The sequence below is a fragment of the Balaenoptera acutorostrata genome, chromosome 17 (assembly GCF_949987535.1).
Source record: "Balaenoptera acutorostrata chromosome 17, mBalAcu1.1, whole genome shotgun sequence".
Taxonomy (NCBI): domain Eukaryota; kingdom Metazoa; phylum Chordata; class Mammalia; order Artiodactyla; family Balaenopteridae; genus Balaenoptera; species Balaenoptera acutorostrata.
Window position 1 is genome coordinate 73343193 of NC_080080.1, and position 27510 is coordinate 73370702.

A 27510-nucleotide genomic window follows, 5' to 3' on the forward strand; every position below is an offset into this window, starting at 1 on the left:
TGCGGCGGAGCACCGCCCCCGCCCTAAGGCCCGGATCGGCCAGGAGTCCGCGGTTAACTCACTTGGCTGCGCGCCGGCAGTGCCTTTGAAAGGCGGCGGGAGGCGGCGAGCGCGATGGCGAGCTTGGGTCTTCTGCTGAGCGTGCTGGGCCTGGTCCTGTGCGGGACGGCGAGCCTTGGGCTGTCCGCTCCTCCCGCCCCCACCTCCAAGAAGCCCATCATCGGTGAGGAGGCGCCGGGGGCCGGGGGCCGGGACCGCGGTGGGCGCTTCCAGCAGCTGCGCTGCGGCGGCTGCGTCCTGTCCTGGAAAGACCCAAGTTCAGGGTTAGGATGTGTGCCTTCCTTTGTAGCACAGGGGCCAAGCCATCATTTGGATCGTGCTGAAATATAGCTAATTAATGCCTCGTTGATTTCCTCAACTCCAAGGCTCTTAAAACTGGAAGGGAGGAAGGTGCACTGTGAAGAATCCTGCGGATGGTTTTCTTGTTTGTACTTAGCTGGGAATTTCTACTGATTAAACGGATTCTGTACATTCATTATCTTTATTAAAATTTCACTGGCTGAGGGCGCATTTCGAGGAACGATGCATTATAACGTATAAAAATCGAATTGGCTAGATAATCAAGAAATTATGATATACCTTGGTCTTTGTCATCTCCAGCAGAGGAGGGCAGCAGCGGCTGGTGTGATCCTAATGGCAATTCTATTCGGTGTTAAAGTAAAGCGTGTCATTTTTCGTTTTCGACAAATGTATGTTTTAAAAAGAGAGTAAAATCAATTTGCATTGCCAGAATAGACATTTGAGACTGGGCAGGGGAAAGCAACCCAGGAGAAATCAGCCCGGATTTTAAATTTGCAGAAAGTAGCTTGTGTGTGGACAGTTAAGATGGTCTCATTTTAGCTGTAGTGTTATGCCTTTCATATTGTTTTTTGTTTGTTTCCCCGCCCCCCGAAGATGGGCACTGTATTGTGTAACTAAATAGAAAGTAGATGAGCATTTTTTCATGTATATTGGTAGTGCCCAGTTTTCAAATGTGTTGTGTATCAGTATTTGGAAGTCGGAATGCCTTATTTTATAAGCTATTTAAAATAGTGGTTAGAATCTCCCAGGGGAATTAACTCAAAGTATAATCTCATGCAGTGTGCTGGGAATTGTGGGTGCAGAGGGGAGGGAAAAAGGAAAGAAGAGGAGTGATTCTTTTCCCTTTGCTCGAAACAGTGGTTTCTGGGAAACAAGTCCAGGGTCAAATATAGAAAAAGTAAGCTTTTGGTTTACCCTGATCAGTTAAGACAAAATAGTTAACTGAACACCTGTGTGCAAGGCACTGAGTTAGGAGTGAAAAGGATTCCAAGAAAAGAAGCCGCGAAATTCATGAGATGGCCTCAAAGTATGGGTAGAATTTTGGTCCCATTTTGAGGGGCGGGGAATATAGCCGAGCTCTTGTCCCAGGATGGGGAGGGGGCGGGGGGGAAGTTGGTGGAACTTACCTACTCTACTGTACTTTTCTCCTTTCTGGTACCTTGTGTCCACATGTGCCCAGCCCGCCTTTGTGGCACCCCATCCTTGCCTGCCCTGCAACGACTCCCATTTTCTATGACGCTCCCTAATTCTTTCCCTGCCAACTTACTGTCCTTAATAAGGGCGATCTTACTGCTCCATGAGGAGAAGAGCAGTCTTACTGAACAAAGTTTGGCATGTGGCATATATGTTAACTGAGTGCCTGATGAATACCAGTTATTGTAAGAAGCTGGGGATACAGGTGACTGACTGATAAGGACGGAGGTGGCCTCCAGAGACATTGAAGGTGTTCCAGATGGTGAAGTAGTGAGCGATACAGGCACAGGTATTCTCTCCGGAGAGATGTGTTTTGATGTGTCCAGGATGCCAGTGCCGTGCTGGGGCTGAGGTTTCAGGGCTAAGAGGCAGCCAGAGCGGTAGGTGGGCCCGAGCATCAGGGTCTGTAGAGTTTGTGAAAGTTTAGGAACCCATGGAAGTGCGCAAGCAAGGAGGTACCCCCTGCTGCTTTGATCTCTCTCTCTCTCTCTCTCTCTCTCTGATTTCCTTTCCTGTCACTTTGTCCCCTTGCCAACACAGGACTCTAGTCACAGGCAAGGCACTCCTTGCAGTGGGACAGGCGCAGAGCTGACTCGGGGTCTTTGCACTTGCTGTTCCCTCACCCTGGAACCTTTTTCCTCCAGATACCCGCATGTGGCTGACCCCCTCACCTCTCTGAAGTCCTGCCGACAGTGTCACGTTCTGCCTTCTGAGAGAGGACTTGCCTGGCCACCGCATTTAAGAGACGTTCTTCTTTCCTATAGATTGGACCCTCCCTTCCTTCTCCAAACACACACCTTCTTCTGCTGCTTTACTTTCCTTCTCGGCTCTTACCACCAGCCATCACACTATTGTTTACCCTTTTGATCTTGTTTACTGTGTTTCCTCTCTTCTCTCCCTTCCGCACACTGGCATTAAAGCCCACAAAGCAGGGATTTTGTTTGTTCAGTTCACTCATGTGTCCCCAGCACCTAGTTCAGTGCCTGGTATATAGTATGATTCAGTAATATATGCCAAAACAGTGAATGGTGATATCATCAGATTTCTTTCCATGTGGAGAACTGGTTGGAGTTGGAAGGCAGCTGTTTAAGAAAGGATGCAGAGAGACCTTTTAAGGGGCTATTATAGTAGTCTGGGGTCGGGGGGAACGCAAGATATTAGTTGCTTGGATTAAGGTGGTGTCGATGATGTTGGAGAGAGACGGATAGAAGGTATTTTCACTCCTTTACTTTGTTGTCAAGGAAACAATGTGCCTTAGAGGGTGTGTGTGGGAAGGGAGAGGCCTCCTTCGAGATTGAAGGATCTGCACTCTGAAGTTGACTCTCTAGCTTTTGTGGAAAAGGCTGGTGCTATTGTACACCTACTTTGGGGGCTTATTTGGCCTCCCTAATGAGGCAAGAGAGAAGGCTACTTAAAACTCGGATCAGCCTCCACTATTCCTTTCCCAAATTCTGTAGATGTGCTTTCAGGAGAAGCTTCATATTTAATTCTGTGAATTAAATGAGTAAAGTAGTGACATTTCTAGGGTGATGTGTTTCAGTTTCTGAGCAGGAAAAAAGGAAATTGCTTGAAACTGAAACTTTTTTTTTTGTAATTTAGGAATATTAATGCAAAAGTGCCATAGTGAGAACATGAAAATCCTGGGAAAATACTATATTGCTGCATCCTATGTAAAGTATCTGGAGTCCGCAGGTGCGAGAGTTGTACCCATAAGGTATGATTCGATATTTTTTACACTGAGCAATAAAAACTGCAACTGCTGTTTTATCTCTAAAATTATCTTTTATCTCTAAAATGAATGCTTTCTCTCCTGTGATCACAGCATTCAAGTGTGTTAACATCACACCTGATTTTTGTCACACATCTAATGCTTAGGAGTCTCTTATTAAGTCGTTTAAAGTATGAAGCTCTGTGCGTCTTTGATATCGTTAGACATGTGGCATGTCTATTAGACAGAGAATGAAATGAGTTACCTTTACCCCAGAAAAGGTGATCCTCATCAGACATCATGAAAGTAATGGAGTGAAAGCGTCTACAGCTTCACCAGCTTCATCCCGTAATATTAGGATAAGGAAACACTTAGGGAATCAAGGAGTGTTCTAGAAGAGGACTTTTAAAACACCTTTGCGCTCTACTCTAGAAGTTTGGAAATGACTAATACAGCAGTGTTGCTTCAGTATAAATTACAGGTATTGCAATTTTAAAGGAGGTACATTATTTCTGTGATATAATGACCTAGCATAATAAAATGATTCACATCATATTCATGACATGACATGATAATAAATGATGCATGTCATTTTGATTTGGAAAGAGTTGAATTTTTTAACAAAAACCTTGTGAGTATTGATATTATCTTATCATCCAAAATTAGTTATATTTTAAGGTCTTCCAGCACCCTCACCTAATCCATTAGAAGTGATTTCACACACAAAACACAACTATTTGCTCTGGGCAACTTGTTTTTGTAAATAATTTCCCATTAAAAAATTGTAACAAAGAAAAGTACTGCTCAAAAAGAACATTAATACTAAAAATGCAAATATTACAATTTTGAGAATGGTATCACCAAATGGTTTTATGTTTAGATTCATAAAGATTGTCTTTTTGCTTGATCTTTTACATTTAACTGTCTCTACTCCAAGATGAACGTTCGCTTTTGACATTAGTCTTCAATTTTTTAGTAGCAGATCTGGTTTTTCAAATGAAATCTTATTTGGAACCCAGATAACAGCAGCATTTTAGAGCTGAGGCAGAGGCTCTGGACAGTCCTTAGGACAATGTTGCAAAGTTTTGATCCTGGAAGCTTTTTCTGCAAGCTCTTCTTTTAGGACATAGTGCTGATAACACAGGTGGGAGATGGAGAGTAAAAAGGCGGGTAGGCCAGTTCAGAGATGGCTGCTAGGTGTGAGTAGGCTAGGTGTGAAGTGAGACGGGCTTGGCTTAGAGCAGTGGTTGTAGGGTCGATGGGTAAATGTTCTTAAAAAAAAATCAATTAAGACCTGACGAGTAATAGAATGAAAGGGCACAGGGAGGAATAGATGAGAATGACAGAAGTTTTGAAATGGGAAGTTTTGAAACTAGGGAAGTTTTGAAACTGATGATTTGTAGAATACTGGGACTTATGACTGAGATACTGAAAATGTGACTGTCAGCATTCAGGTTAATTTCCAGCTTGGGTTCCCAAAGTTCACTTTAAGGTATATTGCTCAGAATTAGAATCGTGTGATCCTATAAAAACAATGTAACACATGGTGGCTAAATTCCCAGAGGAACCTGCAGAGGATTGCCTAACATAGAATGAGACAAGTGATCACACTGATAACGTTGGATTCCTTTCTGAATTTCGGATGCTGGGGACCAACTTCTGCAGTTCAGAGGGGAGAAGGAGGAGGATGGGAGGCCTAGAGAGCATCCCGGAGCAGTTGAAGAAGTTTGTCTTCGGTGTCCTTCCTCCTTCTGTCTGCTGCCTTCGCCCTCAGGTGCCCGGTGCACTCAGCTTATAATGATCTCCCGCCGCAGGACTAGTGAGACCCGCAGAGCGTCCCGCACCTGAGGGCCGGCATGTGGTTGCCCACAGGCTGCTCTTGGTTTACGAATGTGTCTCATTCATGCAGTGCTTAAAATATGTACACGTCAGAAGACTTCGTAAGAGTCTGAATTTTTGGCTTCCTTTTTGTTTGAAGGCAATTATCTGGAGCTCATTTTAAACGGAGCACGTGCTCTCCATTGGCAACAGTGCCTGTCACTCCTTTTCACGTTGCTGAAGCTGTGTCATTTGCCATCATTACCAGACTTTTCGCTGTTTTCTTTAAAAAGAACTTATTGAGAGGGTCTTTTGTTTCAAGAAGGTCTGATAGCATGGAAGCACCATCTGTGTTCAAAGAATGTGACCTGGTCTGTTTTGCCTGCAAAGCCTCTGAGGCGCTTGAGTTTGTGACACCCGCTGCCCCCAACCAACAGTTAAGCCCCTTAATAGTGATAAACAGGGCCCGAAAATTCAGTCATGGACGATGGGGGAGCCGTTGACTTAGAATGACTGAAGTGACCGGAAACAGGCTGCATGGCTAGCTGGTCGGAGCCCCTGCAGCGCACCTGGGTGATCTGAATCCGTTCTGGTTCCTGGTGGTGGTAGTTGCCCATCTGCTTTAAATATCCACGGGGAAGATTCTGGGTCCCTGCTGGTTCCTTCTTTGTTGGCACAGCCTGGGGAGATTGAACTGGCAGAATACTGGGACTCACGTGTCATCTTCCTGTCACTTCCCGGCTCCCAGCCACCTGCCCATTTATCCTCCATTTGAGATAGTGGTAAGCACCATGCAGTGTCACCCACTGCTTTGCGGCTCTCTGCCAGAGGACGATGATTATGAATTTCTGAACAGCACAGCTCATTTGGGCTTAGAGGAGAGCCTAGAGGAGTTTTCTGGCAAAGCACAGCTACGTTCTGGGCATCATAGGTATCTCCTTAATAATGGGAGAAGTGTCCTAATGCCCCCTAAAACTTTCCTGTGGGGCAGAAATGGAATGTAGTTGACATTTGCCTACTTCTTTTTCGGCAGGTTGAGAAGGCATTATGCCTTTTTATTCTCTTATACAACCAGAAGACTGCTAAACGTAGGACAGTTCTTGCAAGAATTCATAAATAGGATGCTCTTTTCCCTTGTTCTTTCATTCTGTCAAACTTCTGGAAGAGTAACCTGTCTTACTGTGACATAATTCAAGGTTGTAGCCAATTGTCACAGACTAATCCCATGGGTTTTCTCTGGAGAAGGGAATAAAATCATCAATAACGTGGTGATTGTTAGGAAAGCGTTACCAGATGTTTGATGAAGGGAACTTCAGAATAATTACCTGGGCAAATTAGGCCCATCTGTAGGGACCTGCATGTAGTCTGTACCACCTAGATCTGAACTCTTCTGACTTGTGAATACACAGTAGTTCTGAGACCTTTGCAGTTGGTGGTAGGGGTGGGTTGAAGCAGGGACTTGGCATTTATATTTTTTGCCAAAGCTTCCTGTGGTTAAGATAGGTATGCTAATAAATCTCTTAGTCTTTACTTAAAACTACTGAATATCCTTACCTTTTTTTTTTTTTATCTTGGCTAGCAGAGAAATGACTGGTACCCAAATCTCATGGTCTTTAATGTTTTGCATATTAACACATACCTCACAATATCAGATTACATTAGACCAGAGGAAAACATGTTTACCTGTCTGATTAGCAAAACAAGGATATAAGTATCTGGCTTTCATGTAGTTTGAAAAAAAATGCCTCCAGGAAGGCAGAGAGGTAATATAGTCCAATATTTAAGAATTATTTTTCACCCGGCTTTTAAAAATTAATGTGGTGACTTCATTTAGAGGCTTACTTTTCTTCTTAAGTTTTGGAAATGGATGTTTTGTAATTATTTTTATTGTTTTCAGGCTTGATCTTAAAGATGAAGAGTATGAAAAGCTTTTCAAATCTATTAATGGGTAAGTTGCCAACATTGGTTTAATATAGTGTATGAGGTCTAAGCGATGCAAAAAAGTACATATAAATTTAACACATGTTTCTATGTAGCTATCTTATGCTGGTGTAATATTAGTTTTCTGAGTTGAGAGGTGCAGAAGTCCTGCAGAGAGAAGGCAGGTTAAGAAATAAATGTTACACAGTAGACAACATACAATTTTTTTTAATGTGCGACATAGTCTTTATTCTTTTAATGCTTGTCTTAAATGTTTTGAAGCCACTTTGGAGGCCGTGGCATACTGCTTGCTTAGGGGATGTATAAGTCTTAAGAATGAGGATATTAATTGGTTATTTTTCAGAAGGTGACTTGAATAGAACTTGGAAAAAAGTTTTATATCCTCTAGCTTCATCGCAAAAGATATGATTGCTTAGCTAGCAGAAAAAAAAACCTCTTAATCATATGAAAAAATGTGCAACATTACTCACAATTAGAGGAAAGCTAATTATAGCAATTAAAAACCATCAAGTTAGCAAAGAGCAGAAAATGTGCTAGTACTCTGTGGTGAGGGTGTGAGGAAACAGTGTTCTTATCCTTTACTTATGGGAGTTGTTGATCCAAATAATCAATAAACAATTATTAAGGAATAGAAGAGAGTTTTATTTGAGCCAAATGGAGGACTATAGCCCAGGAAGAAAGTGCTCTGGAAAAACACGGTTTTATATCTTGACAGAACAAAGAACGTACATCAAACACAACAGGGGTACATTCCTTCAAGGTTTTGACAGACAGATTAGCACATATACAGCGAGTCAGCATGACCTTGGTGTCTGGGAAGGGAACCTTATCTTTGAAGGACTGCTAGCATGGGCGTCATAGGAAGGGGAGACATTTATCCCTGTCTTCAAAGTGGACTTTTTTTTGAAACTTTTGGATAATGCATTATTTTCTTAGTGGTTAAAGCAGTTGTACAGCACTTGTTTGATACACCATAAGATAGGCTGTTCTAGTTAGCGTAAAGTTCAAGCCAAATCGTGTGTAAGCCGGGATGATGTCCCCATACCTCAATAGGTGAAAATTTCTTCCATCAGGGTGTAAGTTATATAGTCTTTTGGGGGCAGTTTTACAGTATCTATTGAAATTAAAAATGCACATACCATATGACCCAGGAAATCCTTCAGAAGGAATTTTATTTTACAAATATAATCACCCCTTTTAACATATACACACTACTATATATAAAATAGATTACCAACAGGGACCTACTATATAGCACAGGGAACATACTCAATATTTTATAATAACCTATAAGGGAAAGTAATCTGAAAAAGAATATATATACATACATACATATACATACACATATGTATAAAAAAATGAATCACTTTGCTGTATACCTGAAACTAACACAACATTGTAAATCAACTATACTTCAGTAAAAAAAATTAATAAAACTGAAAGAAAAATATAATCCCCCCTTATGTGAAGACTTAGGCCCAAACATATGCATTGTAGAATTGTTTGAAATACTTTGATTTAGAACCCATCCAACAGTCCATCAGTTGGGAATTGGATAAAAAAATAGACTATATGCATATAATAGAATATTATGCACAGGTTAAAAATGAGGCTATCTATAGAGGTTGCCCTGAATCACTATTGTTCTGTGAACCACGTGATAAGAAGCAAGGCACATAGTGGTGTGTATAGTATACTACCATTTACTTTTGTTTTTAAAGTTGGGGTAAGGAGATATGTATAACATATATGAGGTCAACACAACAAATTTTAATGGTGGTTATTTCTTTTTTCTTTTTTTTTTTTTAGAGAACACCCATCTTTTTTTTTTTTTAATTAATTAATTAATTTATTTATTTTTGTTGCAGTGGGTCTTAGTTGCAGCAGGTGGGCTCCTTAGTTGTGGCATTTGAACTCTTAGTTACAGCATGCATGTGGGATCTAGTTCCCTGACCAGGGATCAAACACACGTTCCCTGCATTGGAAGGCAGATTCTTAACCACTGCGCCACCAGGGAAGTCCCATAATGGTGGTTATTTCTGATGAGGAGTGGGATGGAGGGAGTCTATTTTACTGTAAAGCTTTTATAAAAAGAACATATTAAAAATTTTAGAAAACTGTTCATTTATTACTATTTTTTTTAAAAAAAGCTATGTTCAAAACAGGCGTTTGCATTCAGCTCAGTTTGGATCAGTAAATATTTACAGTAAGGTTAGTTCAGTTTAGTGAAACATTTACGATGCCTGTTATATGCAGTGTACCTTGGCATGGACAAAGATAAATAAGTCCAGGAGAGAGTATATGGTGGGACCTCAAAAATATACAGCAGACAATGAGCAGGACTCTAATGCCACTTCAGAAGCACCTTTATTGAGCCTTGTATGCAGTTTTTATTTTGGGGGGCGGCGGGGCTTGCAGAGGTGAAAAGGCAGAGCCTTGCTTTGAAGGAGTTTGTCAACCGAGACGGACAGTCAAGTTTTACTTTATGAATGGACTTTGAGATTAAACATACCAAGTTTGTTCAGAGGCAGCTTTTTAAATACTTAGTCAATGAAAAGGGAGAACTGCTAATGAGTCTTCATTAAGCCACTTTAAACTGTAGGGTTTTCTGCTTGGTTTTGTGGCAGATGTTCTGCCTTATAGTTTATATTTTTCCTACTAGACCATGATCTCACTAACAGCAAAAATTACCCATCTTTGCCTCTGTGGGCTAGTACCTATTATGGAATGAACACAGTCTCAAAAGTGATATTTCACATATCTCAAATTCATATTTAAGTATTTTCAAAAATTTTAATATATTTAATCCAACCTTTGTAATCTCTTTTGAATATCGTTAGTTACTTTAAGAGGTTTTTAGAGTTAGTTTAAAAAGTTGATATGAAAACTTAAATATTTTTCTCTCTTTTGAATATCCTTAGTTACTTTAAGAGCTTTTTAGAGTTAGTTTAAAAAGTTGATATGAAAACATAAATATTTTTCTATCTCTCTCCTTTATGGGTAGAGTAAAATAAAGTCAAATGTTTGTGACTCTCCCCTTTTTTTTCCTAGAATTTTTTTAGAATGGTAATTGTGTTCTTTTTCAAAATTTTCTAACACCATTCTTATTTCTAAAGAGATTTCAGGGTAATAATAATAAATTTAAAATTCCATGGATATTTAATTCTAGCCTACTATATTTTTATGACTAGTTTGTTCTTTATTGTTAAAACAGATTTTTTTTTTGTGAGCTAAGCCTGACTCATGATTATGGACCTGTAGTTGATTTTGGCATCTCTGATCATCTTAACTTAAACCTAGCTATACTTGGAATTTTATTTCTACTTGATTTCTAGCTGTGTGTACTCTCCTCCCCTCCCCCCATTTATTTTACTTTAATTTATCCACACTCTATTTCAAAAATAAACTTGTTTATCCAAGAAGTTTGGTAGAATATGCACAAATGCATTGTTAACTGCAATAGTTTACAAATGGGTGGGATTGTAAATATTTTGTATTTTCTTTTTGCCTAATTTTTCTCATTTTCTCTAATGATCTTGCTGCTTACGTAATAAGGAAAAATTGTTTTAAAATAAAAAGATTATTTATTTTCTGGGAGTGGGGAGGGGTTGAAATGCACCGTTTGATGTTGTTTCAGAATCCTTTTCCCTGGAGGAGGTGTTAACCTCATGAAGTCAGGTTACGCCCACGTGGCCAAAATATTTTACAAGTTGGCCATACAGGTAAACCTCAGTTATTTCTTATTATTCCAGGTGAGTTTTTGTAATTTTCCACGAGGATAGTTCTTTTTTTGAGCACATGGTAATACTTCCTGCACAATTACCCTAGTCTCGTCACACCTTTAACTTTTGCGGTGCCTGTTCTTTTCCAGCCAGTGGCAGCTCTTGCCCATTTTCTCTGCGCTTCATTTAATTCTGGGCTCCAGGGAGCCCTCAGTGCCCTGCTGGCCGGCCCTTTCTGGGCTCATTAACGTGAACCAGGCCCTCATGGTGGCTGAGTAAGCTGTCTTCATTATGTACTGGGCATTGTTCGTGTGTTGTGTTTTTCGGGGTTTTTTTTTTTTAATTATTTTTTTTTGGCTGCGTTGGGTCTTTGTTGTTGTGTGCGGGCTTTCTCTAGTTGCGGTGAGCGGGGCCTACCCTTCGTTGCGGTGCGTGGGCTTCTCATTGCGGTGGCTTTTGTTGTTGTGGAGCACAGGCTCTAGGCACGTGGGCTTCAGTAGTTGTGGCATGCGGGCTCAGTAGTTGTGGCTCATAGGCTCTAGAGCACAGGCTCAGTAGTTGTGGCACACGGGCTTAGTTGCTGTGCGGCACGTGGGATCGTCCCGGACCAGGGCTCGAACCCGTGTCCCCTGCCTTGGCAGGCGTATTCTTAACCACTGTGCCGCCAGGGAAGTCCCTGTTCATGTGTTGTTAATTCTCATCTCCGTGCAGTGACTTGCAGATCCTCTCGATTCCTTTGTAGTCTCACACTGCTCCTGCCTTTGCACCATAGCTCAGACCCTGGCTATTTCTCCCCTGAACTGTTAACAGCAATTTTCTAATTAATCTTGCTGGTCCTACTGTCTCCCCCGACCTTAAGAATTTCCTTAAGAAACTGCTTTTAGCATATGAGATACTTGTTTGAAAACTTTTAATGGCTTGGCTCGATGACCCGTAGCCTTTTATAGTCTTTGAGTCAAGATATATAGTGTGTCCACAGCTCACCTTTTCCAGACTTTGTTGTGCAGGTAATTGCAGCCAGGCTGGTATTTCCATATACCAGGAGGACTCTGTGTCCTCCTACTTCAGATCTGCTTAGGCTATTTCTTTCTACCCCGTCCCTAATTTGTGCCTTAGCCAGCTTTTCAGAGAAGCCCAGAGGCAGAATATCTTGAAGTTAGCTGTTCATGTCTCATCAGGTTGCATGGCTCTGACACCCTTCGAGGCATTCCTCATTTTATATCATATGGTTCCATGTACTTAGGACATGCTCAGTGGATATTTTTTGGAAAAACTAGCGAACAAAATTGAAATTTTATAACATGAGTGATTTAAAATGCATTTGGAAAGCATATATATGAACATTATAAAGCCACTCTTCCTTTGCATATAAAGACTCATGTAACTGGCTTGTTCAATTTTTTTTTAAAAAAAAGGGAGCCACCTAACCCATAAGACCCAAAGGCCTATTTTAAAAAAATGTGATTAGGGCTTCCCTGGTGGTGCAGTGGTTAAGAATCCGCCTGCCAATGCAGGGGACACGGGTTCAGGCCCTGGTCCAGAAAGATCCCTCGTGCCGCGGAGCAACTAAGCCCGTGTGCCACAACTACTGAGCCTGCGCTCTAGAGCCCACGAGCCACAACTGCTGAAGCCCGCGCACCTAGAGCCCGTGCTCCGCGATGAGAAGCCCGCGCACCGCAACGAAGAGTAGCCCCTGCTCGCCATAACTAGAGAAAGCCTGTGCGCAGCAACGAAGACCCAACACAGCCAAAAATAATAAATAAATAAAAATAAATTTTAAAAAAATGTAATTAGCTACCTGAAGGTTTCAAAGCAAAGAGAAAAGCTTAGCAACCTTGAACTTCCATTTAGCTGTAGCCACTGGGGTCCACAGGCCCTGATGAAGAAGCCCTGAGAAGTGACTTCTGTGAGATCTATTCGGTTCCACTCTGTGTCCTTTGCTCTGCTGATCACAACAAACAAAAGACGTGGTCCCAGCAAGGGGGGATTTAACATTTAGTTCAGAAATCAAATTTGGTGCATGTGGAAACAGAGAACAGTTCAACCCTCTTTTGTGTTTATTGTAAGTGAATGCAGTAAGACCCTTCAACATAACGTTTACAATTCTAACTTCTAAAAATAAAATTTTTCAGACTTGCATATAAAAGTATTAAAATCCTATCTTGAGATAGGAAGTATAGGAATTAATGCTGTTCTATATTTTTCTCATTGAAGAACAGAAAAAAACTCCCTAACAATTTCCTCATTTAAAATGAGTTACTGTTACATTTTACAGTCTATGCAGGAAAACCACTGCTTTTAGAAAAGTTACAAAACCCATTTTTGTAACTATCAGCACATATGGGTTTAATCTTTGGTTAATCAGAAAGTTCAGTTGCTGGAATCTCCCCCAGTCACACTGGTTGTTGTGATTTCCTCTGAAGAAACCCAGTACATTTGTACTTTTTTAGTTGACAACTTTTACTCTCTGAAATTTTATTTTACTTTTGCTTGCCGACTGTTCCTTTCCTTCCAGATCATGGCTTTCACCTGATTTTTTTTTTTAATTAATTAATTAATTTATTTTTATTTTTGGCTGTGTTGGGTCTTCGTTTCTGTGCGAGGGCTTTCTCTAGTTGCGGCAAGCGGGGGCCACTCTTCATCCCGGTGCGCGGGCCTTTCACTATCGCGGCCCCTCCCGTTGCGGGGCACAGGCTCCAGACGCGCAGGCTCAGTAGTTGTGGCTCACGGGCCCAGCTGCTCCGTGGCATGTGGGATCTTCCCAGACCAGGGCTCGAACCCGTGTCCCCTGCATTAGCAGGCAGATTCTCAACCACTGCGCCACCAGGGAAGCCCCTAGCATTATCTTTGATATTTACAGTCCCTGAATGTTACATGTGTTGTTTGGTAGTTGACTGGCAAATGTCTGTATCTTTCCCAGCACAACTGAGTTTGGATAGTTTGGTTAATTAAACCTGAACTATTACGTGGGAGCTTGATCTAAAGAGAGATTAAGTGATAGCCTACTGATAGAAGAGAGAGTAAGTGATAGCCTACTACTATTGATCCTGGAAAACTCCTTAGAAATCCATGTATACCTCAGGTGCCAATCTTGTATGACAAACCAAATGTATAATTTTTATTTTGAAAAGTTTGAGTAAGCTTAGTTTTCTCTTTATTCTGCACAGGGTTTTGGTAATGGAGACTATTTTCCCACGTGGGGGACCTGCCTTGGATTTGAAGAGCTTACGTATCTGGTCAGTGGGGAGAGCTTATTAACCCTCACAGATACTGTTGGAATTAAGATGCCACTGAACTTCACTAGAGGTAAGAGTTCTCTTTTGATCCTTAAAAAACTATTAACTGGGCAGGGTTAGTAAGTTGCAAATATCAGAGTAAAAAAATGTTCATAACATTTGTTAATTTTTAAATTATTTACACAGGCTGAAGATGTGAATGATCACTTTTTGTACTGAGTTATAAAGATGACTTAAGGAATTTTGAATGTTGATAACTTTTTGCTTCTGGTGACGTCAGGACAGTGCATGATTAAAAACTCTAAAATCAGACTTGGTTTTGAGTCCTAGCTTTGTCACTTCTGCCTTGGGGAATCATTTAACCTCTCTTAGCTTTAATTTCCTGATTTGTAAAAGCGTTTACCTCTTAGGATTTTTTTGTGAGGATTGAATAAGATAATGTTTTCCAGGTACTGTGATAATCACTTTGAATATTACCCTAATAAATGTTAGCTATTATTATTATAGTCAGCATTTTTCCCTTGGCTGTGTATTCTGTTTCCATCCCAGCTAGGGTGCACTGCAATTCCGTTCTAGTGCTAACCACCCGGAGTTAGCACAGACTCCAGTTAAAGGTTATCTCCGTGACTAGACTGCCCTTGTGTCAGATACCAGCCACAAGTCACACCCCCAGGCCACCCGTACGTCTGATCAGCTGGCCATGAATCTTGGGATTCCCACAATCCCCCTCAGGTTTAATCATTAACTGGAATGACTCTCAGAACTCAGGAAAGCGCTATGTTTGCAATAAAGAGTTTTACTGTGAAGGATACACATGGGACAAGGCCTGTGAGGGAATATAGGACTTCATGCCCTCTCCCTGTAGAGTCAGGGCACGTCACCCTCCTGGTACATCTATATGTTCACCAGCCCTGTAGCTCCGGTGAGCTTTGGTGCTCAGAGTTTTTATCGGGACTTTATTGTGAAGGCGTGATGGATTAAATCATTGGCCGCGTTATTGAACTCAATCTCCAGTCCCTGTCTCATCCCCGGAGATCAGGCTAGCTCAAAGTCAGACCTACTCTAGAAGTCCAGTGCATGTCCATTGCACTACATAGCCAGGTAAAGTCAGACCTGCTATAATCACGTGGTTAGTTTTCCTGATAACCAGCCTCATCCTGAAGCTGTCCAGGGGCCACCTTGTGTCACCTCGTTAGCATTACAAAGACACGCCTATCAGTCAGGAAATTCCAAGGGTTTAAAAGCTCCCTGTCAGGAACCCAGGACAAAGACCAGACAAGTTCTTTATTTACCAATCCGTGTAAATAGATAATGATTCTTGTAGGTTACTTGATTTCTGAATCGTCAGAATTGAATGCTACCAACCATTCCTGTTCGTTCTCATAAGGATTTTGGATAGAAAGTAGTAGTTGTTATACATTGAATCTATAAAATGCTCTATACTTTTCAAAGCTCTTTCTCACATTATCTCACTTAATTACTGTAAGAATCCTGTGGGAAGTGTATGTATTAGGTCAGTCTCTTTTGGTTGTATGTGGTTAAAACCGAGTTTATACAAAAAAAGGAATGAAACCTGCTGAAGTAAGGTATCAGTGGATTTTTATTATCTGGGGCTCTGGGATTCTAATGGAAGCCATTAGCATCCTGAATGAGGGGTTCATTTAGGGACAGCTGGCATTAGGGCCTTGAACACCATCAGGATTTTCTTATCCCTTTGCTGGTGTATGTCTGTGTCAGACTCCAGAGCCTTCATTGAGGTAAATTGCTTCTTTTGATCTATTTAGTGAGTAGAATTATCTTGGCCTGGTTAATGTGTTTTCCTACGTTGTTGGTATTTTTAACCATTTAAGTCCCAGATACCTTTGAAAATGTGTTAAAAGTTCTGGGTCCTTTCCTGAGAAAACAAATATATACACATGTGGAAAATTTTACCTGTTTTTCAGCGCTGTCTAGAGAACTCATTTTAAAATCCTCTGCTTACTCTATGGCTAGCCTGCTCATTATCACATCTGAAGAATTTTAGTTATTTATGTTACAATTCTAGAAGAAAAGTACTTAAGTATGGAACATATTTGGAATTGTGTGTTAAACTTATTTTGTGCTTGACTAGAATACTTCTGTGGAAACGTATGTGTTTGCATATCATTTAGTCATCTTGATTATGTCTTAACAATGGCCTCTCTCTGGCTGTAGATCAGTGACTTCAATGGATTTTATTTTTTCTGTGTTTAAATTATTTCTTTTTATGCTTAAATTATTTCAGGTCCGTTGCAGAGCAGAATGTTCCAGAATTTTCCTGCTGACTTGTTGCTGTCATTAGCAGTAGAACCTCTGACTGCAAATTTCCACAAGTGGAGCCTCTCTGTGAAGGTATCACATTAATAACACAATGAAATTAATGCATTTAGATTTACTACAGAAGTAATTATTTTGTTTTTATTTTTGTACTTTAGAATTTTACAATGAATGAAAAGTTAAAGGCGTTTTTCAATATATTAACTACAAATACAGATGGCTATACTGAGTTTATTTCAACAATGGAAGGTATGTATCACTGCAGATGTACACTTTATTTTACTTATTATATTTATTAATTTTTTTTTATACACATTACCCTGTATCACTTTTATTTATTTATTTATTTATTTATTTATTTATTTATTTTTATTTATTTATGGCTGTGTTGGGTCTTCGTTTCTGTGCTAGGGCTTTCTCTAGCTGTGGCAAGTGGGGACCACTCTTCATCGCGGTGCGCAGGCCTCTCATTATCGCGGCCTCTCTTGTTGCGGAGCACAGGCTCCAGACGCGCAGGCTCAGTAATTGTGGCTCACAGGCCCAGTTGCTCCGCGGCATGTGGGATCTTCCCAGACCAGGGCTCGAACCCGTGTCCCCTGCATTGGCAGGCAGACTCTCAACCACTGCGCCACCAGGGAAGCCCTATTTATTAATTTTGATTTTATAGTTCTCTTATGAATAAAATCATGTTACTTTGGGGACTGAAGTTAGAAGTTAGGGCATTTTTGGAGACAGGAGACCTGTTTTGCCCATGTTCCAAATCAGTTGTGGTTTACCTGGGTCACCTTCTATGATAGGGTGATGAAAAAGGGAAGTGAAGAGTAAGGGGAGAGTGGATGAAGAAATAAATGGAGAAAGCGATTTCTATTTCTAGCAATACTGCAGATTAAGTACATGCTCCAGACAACAACAAAAAATGTGATTGACATACAGAAAAACATCTTCCTAAGTAAATACATTGATGAAGTGACAGTAAGGGTATTCAGGCCCCAAATTGCAGGAGGTAAGTGGAGTATTTAAAGCAGCCTTATTATTGAGTCAGGAGAGCTTGAGATGAACCTCAGGAGCCCCCTCCCTGGAGAGTACCCCCATGGAGCGGGACCCGAAAGGCTGGACCCTCAGTGAATCCTGCCTGCAGAGCTGCACCGAGAGTTTGCCATCCTGAACCGTAGCGCTAAGGGGGTGGGCTGGTAGATCAATAAGCCTCGAGTGTTTTCATGACAGGCCGGTCTAGTGTGGCCTGCGCTATACTGACTGGGAAGTTCGGCACATCTTAAGTCAAGAAGTGTGTTTGAAGTTATCTCGGACTGATAGTGCCTCAACGTGCCTGGCAGAAACAAATATCAGTAGTTCTCTCTGGAGGAACCTGCATTTATCCGGGACTTTTAAGAAGTTTCCATCTGAGGTTTTAAGGAAAGTGATTGGTTCATAGCCAAAAAAATCACAAGTGCACAAGGAAGCAAAATACCTTGAATGAGAGCTTGCAGAAGCAGTAGGTGGTCTTTGAGCTGGTGAGACTGATTAGTGCTACTGGCGAGGCCCGAGTACTAGACTGGAATCACCTGGGACGAAGCGGAAGTGGTTCACGTTATTCACAGATTGTGGCCATGTCACTGGCTGTCTTGTTGGGGGAGGTCAGATGTCTGAAGGTTCAGAAACGACCTCCCCGGAATTCTGGGGAAGGCTGATGGATCCAGTCTGAAGTGAAGCACTCTGAACTTATCTCTCTAACCCTGTTTGCCCTCCTGTATTTCTTACTTTAGTTGACAGCGTTGCCATTGACCACATCATCCAGGGTTGGCTGTCCTTGACTTCCTGCCCTCATCCTCCACATCTAAAAAGTCCACGCCACTTTCTACTTCCCAAGTCCTTCTTGGGAATTCTTCTTCCCGAATCTCTCTATTCCTCCTGTCCGATTTCAGCATTAACCACCTGCCACCTGTGTTGCCGCAGGAGCTCCTAACTGTTCCACAAACCTGCCTTCCAGCTGGTGACCAGCAATCCCCGAGATTCCAGTCTGACCACATTGCCTGGGGAGAAGGCTCCTCAGTGGCTCTTCAGCACTTGGAGGATGGAGTCTGGATTTCCCAGTCGTTTACTCATGGTCTCCCCGCCTTCATCGCCGGCCTGGATTCCGTGCACCCTGTTCAGTACACACAGCCCTCCACAGAGCAGCACTTCTTGCCCCTGTGCTTTTTCTTATGTTCTTTCCTCTCCACTGAAAAGCTTTCCTTCCTCCCCATTCCCTTCTGCTGATGACCTCTTAGCTAGCTTTAAGAACTCAGGTTAGTGGTCAGCTCCCGGAGGCCATCCCTGCCCGTTATCCTTTCTCTCCACATCCTCAGTGCTCCTGCTTTATACTTGCTCTGCACTTCCTAGGAATGTCTCTTTGCACTTATTTCCTCATGTTCTATCTTTCCTCCTAGGCTAAGAGCTCATTGAGAGCTGGGACTGTGTCATTCTTTGTGTTTCCAGGACTTTATGGAAATCTCAATAGATGTTGAATAGATGAGTAATTATTTAAATGAAAGAGTATTGGCTTGGAAATTAGGGAATAGGACTTCCTGTTGGTTCTGTTCCTGGCTATGTCATCATACCAGGCTCATTTGAAATTTTTATCTTCTGAAAATTTCCTGACACCTACTAGATAGAAACACTTGAGATGCTCTTATTTGCGCATTTCCTTCCTGTTCTTGATATTTTGTTCTAAATTAGTGAGCCAGGGCGCATGATTCCTAGAGTTGTCAGGAACCTGCATTGATCTTTTAGTGACGCAGTTTACAAAAAAAGAGTAAATCTCAACTTGTTTCTGAATGTCAGTGTGTATCTCTGTCCTATCCATTCACCTATGTATCTATCTGAAAAATCTTTATTACAATTTATCACTTAGGGTATTTCTTTTTTTAAATAAATTTAATTAATTAATTAATTAATTTATTTATTTATTTATGGCTGTGTTGGGTCTTTGTTGCTGCATGCAGGCTTTCTCTAGTTGCGGCGAGCGGGGGCTACTCTTGGTTGCGGTGCGCGAGCTTCTCATTGCGGTGGCTTCCCTTGTTGCGGAGCACGAGCTCTAGGCGTGCGGGCTTCAGTAGTTGCAGTGAGTGGGCTCAGTAGTTGTGCCTCTTGGGCTCTAGAGTGCAGGCTCAGTAGTTGTGGCGCACGGGCTTAGTTGCTCTGCAGCATGTGGGATATTCCCGGACCAGGGCTTGAACCCGTGTCCCCTGCACTGGCAGGCGGATTCTTAACCACTGCGCCACCACTTAGGGTATTTCTTATTCTAAATAATACTTTTCATATCTCAAAGAAATATATTAGAAGATCTGCCTTTCAGTTACCTGTGTGTAACAGTTAATTTCCTGGTCATCCAGCCCATGGGTCTCCTGCTGGTGGCATCACATGGGGTTCCAGACGAGAGGAAGAGAGTTTGTCACAAAGAAGGAGGGGGGAGGGGCACAGTGGGGAGGGATGGAGTAGAGTGACCGGAGCTGCTTGCTGGTAGGTTCTTTCCTCTTGTGAATCTAGACTGAAGAAGGCTAGGATAAAATAGGTTTCCTTCTTCTGACATGATCTCTCTCAGCAGAGTCTCACGGGATATGAGGACAATGCCCTTTTCCCTAGATATCTCTACTTTTGGATAATTCATTTCTCTAAGTATTTTCCCATGGTAGTCAGGGTTATAATTTCAAAGCAAAAATAATAGAGGGAGAATTTTTTTTTCAATTAAAATGAGGAAAGGCATATGTGAAGAGAAAAAGAGATGAGTATAGATATTTCTCAGAAGGTAAATATTACACATATTTTTAAAAAATTATGGAATTTTAAAACCATATTTAGAAGTAGAGTAATATAATGATCCCCTGGGTACCTTTCTCTAAGCTTCAACAACTATCACATTTATGTGGCCATTCTTGTTTCATATCTATTTTCTCCTCATACCAGCTTAGTTTTTAGAGTAAATCCTAGGGATCGTATCATTTTTGTATATAAAGATATTTAAGAATTCTAAAAATAAATGAAGTACATTACCAAAAATCTTTCACACCAAATTTAAACTTTTAAAAACTATTTAAAAATTGGCACCATGAAACCATGAACCTTGCCATAGACTGAGAGAGAGAGACACAGTTTAGCCTGAGACTTACATAAAAGGACACTAAAGATGCTGGCATAGTTCATGCTCATGTGAATGTCATTATAGGAGGGGATGAAAATGCGGTATGAAGTGGGGGGAAGAGAGTTGTAGAAGAAACGTGTGACTAATCAGATGTGCACTTGACTGTTGAGCTGGGATATATTCAAAGGCTCAGTTATTTCACTCTACTCTGATCACCTAGTAAAGCGAATCATATTTCAAATTATAAAAGGTTGTAAGTCAGTGAAATATTGTATTGTGAACTTTCACATTGACTGTGAACTGAAATTGTTTGTGTCTGAGAGAATGTGCACAGTTTAATTTTGTCTGACATTGGGTGTTATAAAAATAATGTTTTACACAGGATGTAAAACATAATTTAATTGTAAGTAACATCCTAGACCATTGTTACTACTTAATACTCACCAGTCTGTGTTCTTTGTGCAGGATACCAGTATCCAGTATATGGTGTCCAGTGGCATCCAGAGAAAGCTCCTTATGAGTGGGGAAAATTAAAAGGCATTTCCCATGCGCCTAATGCTGTGAGGGCTGCATTTTATTTAGCAGAGTTCTTTGTGGCTGAAGGTAATATGGGGCAGGGGTTATAATTTTATCACCCTAGTGTGGTTTTGAAGGAAATTGCCCTCATCTGAACTTCTGTGTACTTTTACTCCATAAATGTTCTGTAGGTTTAACTTTTAAAAAAATTAATTCATGTGAAAGCCCTGAAATTGAGATATTAGTCATTCAAATCAAATCAGGACAGTTATTTCAGTTAACAGTATTGTATACTCTAAAGTGGGCTGATTTCTTGAACAACAGCATAAAGATTGTTTTGTTTTGTTTTCTTGAGTACTTTTTTTTTTAGATTCCCCTCCAATTACTCTTCTTAGGGGTAATGATTTAATTATGACATTCTCTGAGAATTAGATCTTACTTTTCCAAGACAGTTGTGTAAATTGAATCTATACTCATCGGTCTGTAGTTTTAAGGCTGCCTGTCTGTAGGTATTGGCACATTGGAGAAAGTTAATACGCTTTGCCTGCTTTCTTATGATGAAAACACAGGCATAGTCATGCTATGTTATGTTTGTGGGTAAATTGAGAACTTGGTTATAGATGCTTGAGTTTTAGTTGAGTGATACGGGTGTAAGACAGAGCTACGAACACAACTTGCAAGGGATAGGGCGTCACTCCGGCAAGTCGCGGCCCCGGGAGGATTTCCGTGAGCTTTGTTTGCATCCTCGCTTCACGCTTGCCCTGAGGTTTTATCAACCCTCCGTCCACACTCGCAGGTAAAGTGCTTCCTCCTGAGTTCACTGTGGTTGAGAATTGTGCTCAGTTGAGTGGGTTGTTTCATTACAAAAACCCCAAGTTAAAAAATAAGTTCTCGCATGTGTAGTATTAGTCCCAAGAAACATTTTCATGCCGTGTGTGTAGGAGTGAATGAGAACAGCAGAGAGCAGAGCAAGGCTTTCTGCAGCAGTGTCACAGGCACGGCTACATGGCCTTCATTTTCCAATATCCCTCTTTCTGAAAATGCTATGGAAGCCTGTATTTACTTTATTTTGACTTTAGGGTAAAGTCTGAGCCCTCACCCCCTCACACCTAAAGTTTAGCCATGCGACTTCTTTGTGCCTCCTTGCTTTTCAAATTTCTGCCTTACCTGGGGGAGATGCCTCCCTTCTCCACTGCCTCAGCTTTGCCAGTTTCTCCATCCTCTTGAAGCGTCTTCCTGATTAGTCTATAAAAACTTCTGTGTGGTTACTAGACAAGACTTCTTTTCTTTTTTTTTTTTTTTTAATTTTATTTATTTATTTATTTATTTTTGGCTGTGTTGGGTCTTCGTTTCTGTGCGAGGGCTTTCTCTAGTTGCAGCAAGTGGGGGCCACTCTTCATCGCGGTGCGTGGGCCTCTCACTATCGCGGCCTCTCCCGTTGCAGAGCACAGGCTCCAGACGCGCAGGCTCAGTAATTGTGGCTCACGGGACCAGTCGCTCCGCGGCATGTGGGATCCTCCCAGACCAGGTCTCGAACCTGTGTCCCTTGCATTGGCAGGCACATTCTCAACCACTGCGCCACCAGGGAAGCCCTAGACAAGACTTCTTGAGCGTTTGGACCTTGCCTTGTGGATGTTGCCATCCCCAGGCCGTGCATCAAGCCATGCACACAGTAGGTGTGTAGTAGGCGTTTGAATGAAGGGGGAGTGAGCACCACGTGGGGTCTGGTGCAGGGTAGGCACGGCTGCTGTCGGGAAGGCTCTACTCCAAATCAGGTGCTGCTTTATTTGGGGAAAATTTGGTAAGACGTTTCTCCTTTTTGCTGGCATTGTCCCACTTAATAATGCTGATTATAGGAAGAAATATTTTAAAGTAGGCTTTTGAAAATTGTATCCTATCTTTTTAAAAATTAACACTTTCTTTTTCTTGCAGCTAGGAAAAACAATCACCATTTTGAATCCGATGTTGAAGAGGGCAAAGCACTAATTTATCAGTACCGTCCAGTTTATACTGGGAACATTTCTTCGTTTCAGCAAAGTTATATATTTGATTGAAAGCCTTCAATGTGTTAACAGAGAAATTTTGATTAACTCCATGATTAAACTGTTGTAATAACTTGCTACTCATGACGATAATAGAAGGCCACAGAGATTCCTTTTCTATGATGTTACTGGCTCTGATTCTTCATTCAGTATATTTGACTATTTATATCACATTTGATAATCAGTCAGTGAGACAGATACATAATCTGAGTGTTTTTCATGGAAAAGCTTTCTTTTATCTGAAGATTAGAAAAAAATAAATTTATTGAAAATACAGATATTTTATTTTTTCTAACTGATTCTGGAAATACATACCACTCCCTACCCATCCACCTACCTCATCCTTGCTGAAGACTCTTTATTTTTTTATTAATTTTTATTGAGTTATAATTAACATACAACATTATATGAGGTGTGCAACATAGTGATTTGATATTTGTATACATTATTAAAATGATCATCACAATAAGTCCAGTTAATGTCACCATAGGAGATCGTTACAGTATCATTGACTGTATTTTCTCTGCGTATATTACATCTTCAGGACTTAACTTATTTTGTAACTGGAAGTTTATATCTCTTAATCTCCTTTACCTACTCTGCCCTACCCCCTACCTTTCTCCCCTCTGGCGACCACCTGTTCGTTCTCTGTATCTATGACTGTTTCTGTTTAGATGTGTTTGTTCATTTGTTTTATTTTTTAGATCCCACATATAACTAAAATCATTCAGTATTTCTCTTTCTCTGTCTGACTTATTTCACTTAGAATAATACCCTCCAGATCCATCTGTGTTGCCACAAATGTCAAGATTTCATTCTTTTTTATAGCTGAATAATATTCCAGTGTGTGTGTGTATACATAATGGAATGTATATATATATATATATGGAATATATATATACATACATATGTGTATGTATACATATGTATATATGTTTGTATATATGTATATTTATTGGGTTGGCCAAAAAGTGCCTTCAGTTTTTAAGTAAAAATAAAAGACACATTTTTCATTTTCACCAAGAACTTTATTGAACAACATATTCACCCTTTTATTCCACTACCTTCTGCCATGTTTCAGGCAACTTCATAATTCCATCTTCCCAGAACATTTTATCTTTTTGAGCAAAGAACTGTTTCAGGTACCTTTTACAGTCTTTGGGGGAATTGACATTTTTTCCATTAAGAGAATTTTGTGAAGACCTAAATAAATGGGAATCTGAAGGTGCAATGCCCAGTGAATACGGCAGATGAATCAGAACTTTCCAGCCAAGCTGTAACCGTTTTTGCCTGTTCCTCAAAGAAACATGTGGTCTTGCAGTAGCCTGATGGAAGATTACACGTACTAATTCCGGGCGCTTTTCGTTGAGTGCTGCTTTCAGTTGGTCTAATTGGGAGCAGTATTTGTTGGAGTTAATCGTTTGGTTTTCCAGAAGGAGCTCATAATAGAGGACTCCCTTCCATTCCCACCATATATACAACATCACCTTCTTTGGATGGAGACCGGCATTTGGTGTGGTTGGTGGTGGTGCATTTCGCTTGCCCCATGATCTCGTCCGTTCCTCATTGTTGTACAGTATCCACTTTTCATCGCCCGTCACAATTTGTTTTAAAAATGGAACATTTTTGTTAACGTTTCAGTAGAGAATCACATGGGGAAATACGGTCAAGAAGGTTTTTTTCCGTTTAACTTAAGTGGAACCCAGACATCAAAACAATTAACATAACCAAGCTGGTGCAAATGATTTTCAGCGCTTGATTTGGATATTTTGAGTATGTCGGCTATCTCCCACGTGGTATAACGTTGATTGTTCTCAGTTAATGTCTCGACTTGATCGCTATCAACTTCAACTGGTCTACCTGACCGTGGAGCATGATCCAGTAAGAAATCTCCAGCACAAAACTTCGCAAACCGTTTTTGACGTGTTCGATCAGTCACAGCGCCTTCTCCATACATTGCACAAATCTTTTGCGTTTCAGTTGCGTTTTTACCTTTCTTGAAATAATAAAGCATGATACGCCGAAATGTTTTTTTCTTCCATCTTCAATATTAAAATGGCTGCACAAAAATTTACCAATTTTGCTAGGTTTTTTTTTTTAATGCACTTTGATATGACAGCTGTCACGTTACAATCTAATAAAATTGTTTTGAATGAAGTTAAAGACAACTAAGTGCTACTAGAGCCACTGTAGGCAGCAAACCGAACGAACATTTTGGCCAGCCCCAGTATATGTATATATATACTGCATCTTCACTCATTCATCTATCCATAGACACGTAGGTTGCTTCTGTATCTTGGCTATTGTAAATAATGCTGCAGTGAACATGGGTACATATATCTTTTCAAATTAGTGGCCTTTGTTTTCTTCAGATAAATACCCAGGAGTGGAACTGCTGGATCATATGGTGGTTCTAATTTTAGTTTTTCGAGGAAACTCCATCCTGTTTTCCATAGTGGCTACACCAGTTTACATTCTTTTTTCTTTCTTTTTTTTTTTTTTTAAACTTAGGAATCATTTATTTCTGGAATTTTCCATTTGGTGTTTTTGTGTGTTTTTCTTTTGTTTTTGTTTTTATTTATTTATTTTTGGCTGTGTTGGATCTTCGTTTCTGTGCGAGGGCTTTCTCTAGTTGCGGCAAGCGGGGGCCGCTCTTCATCGCGGTGCACGGGCCTCTCACTATCGCAGCCTCTCTTGTTGCGGAGCACAGGCTCCAGACGCGCAGGATCAGTAGTTGTGGCTCACGGGCCCAGTTGCTCCGCGGCATGTGGGATCTTCCCAGACCAGGGCTCGAACCCATGTCCCCTGCATTGGCAGGCAGACTCTCAACCACTGCGCCACCAGGGAAGCCCCCTACATTCTTTTTTCTGCACATCCTCACCAACACTTGTTCTTGCTTGTCTTTTTGATGACAGCCATTTTGACAGGTGTGCGGTGGTGTCTCACTTGGTTTTGATTTGCATTTCCCTGATGATGAGTGATGTTGAGCATCTTTTCACGTGCCTGTTGGCCATCTGTATGTCTGAAGACACTTTAAATCCTATCTCTAGTTCACTGTGATGTATTCCTCCTCTGAGTCTCTGGAGTAGTGCGTGTGTGTGTGTGCGCGCGCGCAGGCGTGTACACACATATTTCTGTTTCTGCTGTTTCAGTTCTGCTGGGTATATTTTAATATATTTCTCAATCTGTGTTTCCCTCTTCCACCCCTCACCATCCCATATACCCTCACAAACACTGAAATTTAGGCATTCCTTGAGGACACCCCAACAGTTAGAAGAGAGGATTTTTTGAGCTGTTTCTGACACCATGTAGGTATCTGCTGTCCTTATTCTTCCAGAGATGCTGCTGGAGAAGGGAACATGGGAAGCAGAGAGAGTGATTGGGCAAGATGCTGGAGGAGATTAGGAACGATTTTATGTACAGAAAGATAGGAGCAATAATTTGAAGACACTGAGGTAAACCGTACGCTTTGGGCAGTAAGGCTGCACAGAACATAGAATCAAAGGGGGTTCACACATTTAATCAGTTGAAAAGACCTTAATGGGAGTGTGGCAGATTTAGTTTTTGTCTATGAGCACGAAGATTCCTTGGTAAGTCTTGACAGATGTGCCGTTTCTGGCTGATTTCATGTCTTTCACCAATAGAAAAAGGTAGTGACACTGTTCTTACACTGCCCGGGCTCTTCCCAGGCCGTCTGTTGCAATGTTGTAGGTCTGCTTGTCTCTTAAGTTCCCTAGTAGCCCTGAATCCCGACTGTATCGTTAACTCGTGGTGCTGAATCATCCATCTTCCTGCCCGCGAATACCGGCTTCTCATCGCTCCCAAAGGTTCTCACTGCACTCCACCGATGATGGCCACAAATGCAGGAAAACGTGAGCCATCTTTTTTGTTCTTCACTCATGTTAAGTTTTCCATTTTTGCCAACCATGTGTGTTTTTTGAAGTCTTCACGCTGGAAGCACTTTATTCCAAGAATGGAATCTCTTGCAAAGTTGGCAACACCCCTGCCTTCCCCGCGCTACCAAGCAGAGGCTCAGCAGGCGGCCCGAGGGCCAGTGAGGAGAGCTTCCCATTCGGGCAAGGTGTGTCTGTCCCTGGTCAGCTTGGCTGGAGACGGACCCAGGGCAGCTGGACGTCGCTCCATCAGCAGAGCCAAGCGAGGACGGGCATTAGAAGTGCCTGTTGATGTTACAGAGCAAGTCAGGAAGTCCTGGGAGGAGACGGGCGACCACTGCCAGAAGACCGCCCGACGCATGGTGGGAGCCTGGGACAAGGGTGCCAGCGGCCGGAGGCCTGAAGGCCGGGAGATGGGTGTTGCCACCCCACCGCCTTTGCGTGTGTAAACCGGCGGTGACACTAGCTGGAGGAGTAAGAGCCAATATGCGGGCCCACGTGTGGCTCAAGCCCAGGGGTTAGCAGATCTCCCGTTGCCCAGATCCCTGAACTTGTCCTGTGCCCATCATGAGAGTCACTTAGAATCAGCACGTCAAAGGACTTCCCTGGTGGTCCAGTGGTTAACACTCACCGTTTCCAATGCAGGGGATGCAGGTTCGATCCCTGGT

General features: G+C 41.5%; 1 protein-coding gene across 1 annotated transcript; it reads left to right on the forward strand.

Annotated features, from left to right (window-relative positions):
* The first annotated feature begins 11 nt into the window (after nucleotides 1-11).
* Nucleotides 12-23225, forward strand: GGH (gamma-glutamyl hydrolase). The gene is made up of 9 exons (XM_007168565.3): nucleotides 12-223; nucleotides 3154-3268; nucleotides 6978-7028; nucleotides 10659-10743; nucleotides 13911-14049; nucleotides 16243-16349; nucleotides 16433-16523; nucleotides 20857-20994; nucleotides 22840-23225. The coding sequence occupies exons 1-9, from the start codon at nucleotides 115-117 to the stop codon at nucleotides 22959-22961; spliced, it is 957 nt and encodes a 318-aa protein (XP_007168627.1). The 5' UTR covers nucleotides 12-114; the 3' UTR covers nucleotides 22962-23225.
* The last annotated feature ends 4285 nt before the right edge of the window (nucleotides 23226-27510 follow it).

What these genes read in the sequence shown, in the direction of transcription:
- GGH (XM_007168565.3), top strand. Translation starts at nt 115, where the DNA reads ATGGCGAGCTTGGGTCTTCTGCTGAGCGTGCTGGGCCTGGTCCTGTGC. An exon ending in GTTTATTTCAACAATGGAAG is followed by an intron (nt 16,524 to 20,856) that starts GTATGTATCACT and finishes TTCTTTGTGCAG; the next exon opens with GATACCAGTATCCAGTATAT. An exon ending in AGAGTTCTTTGTGGCTGAAG is followed by an intron (nt 20,995 to 22,839) that starts GTAATATGGGGC and finishes TTTTTCTTGCAG; the next exon opens with CTAGGAAAAACAATCACCAT.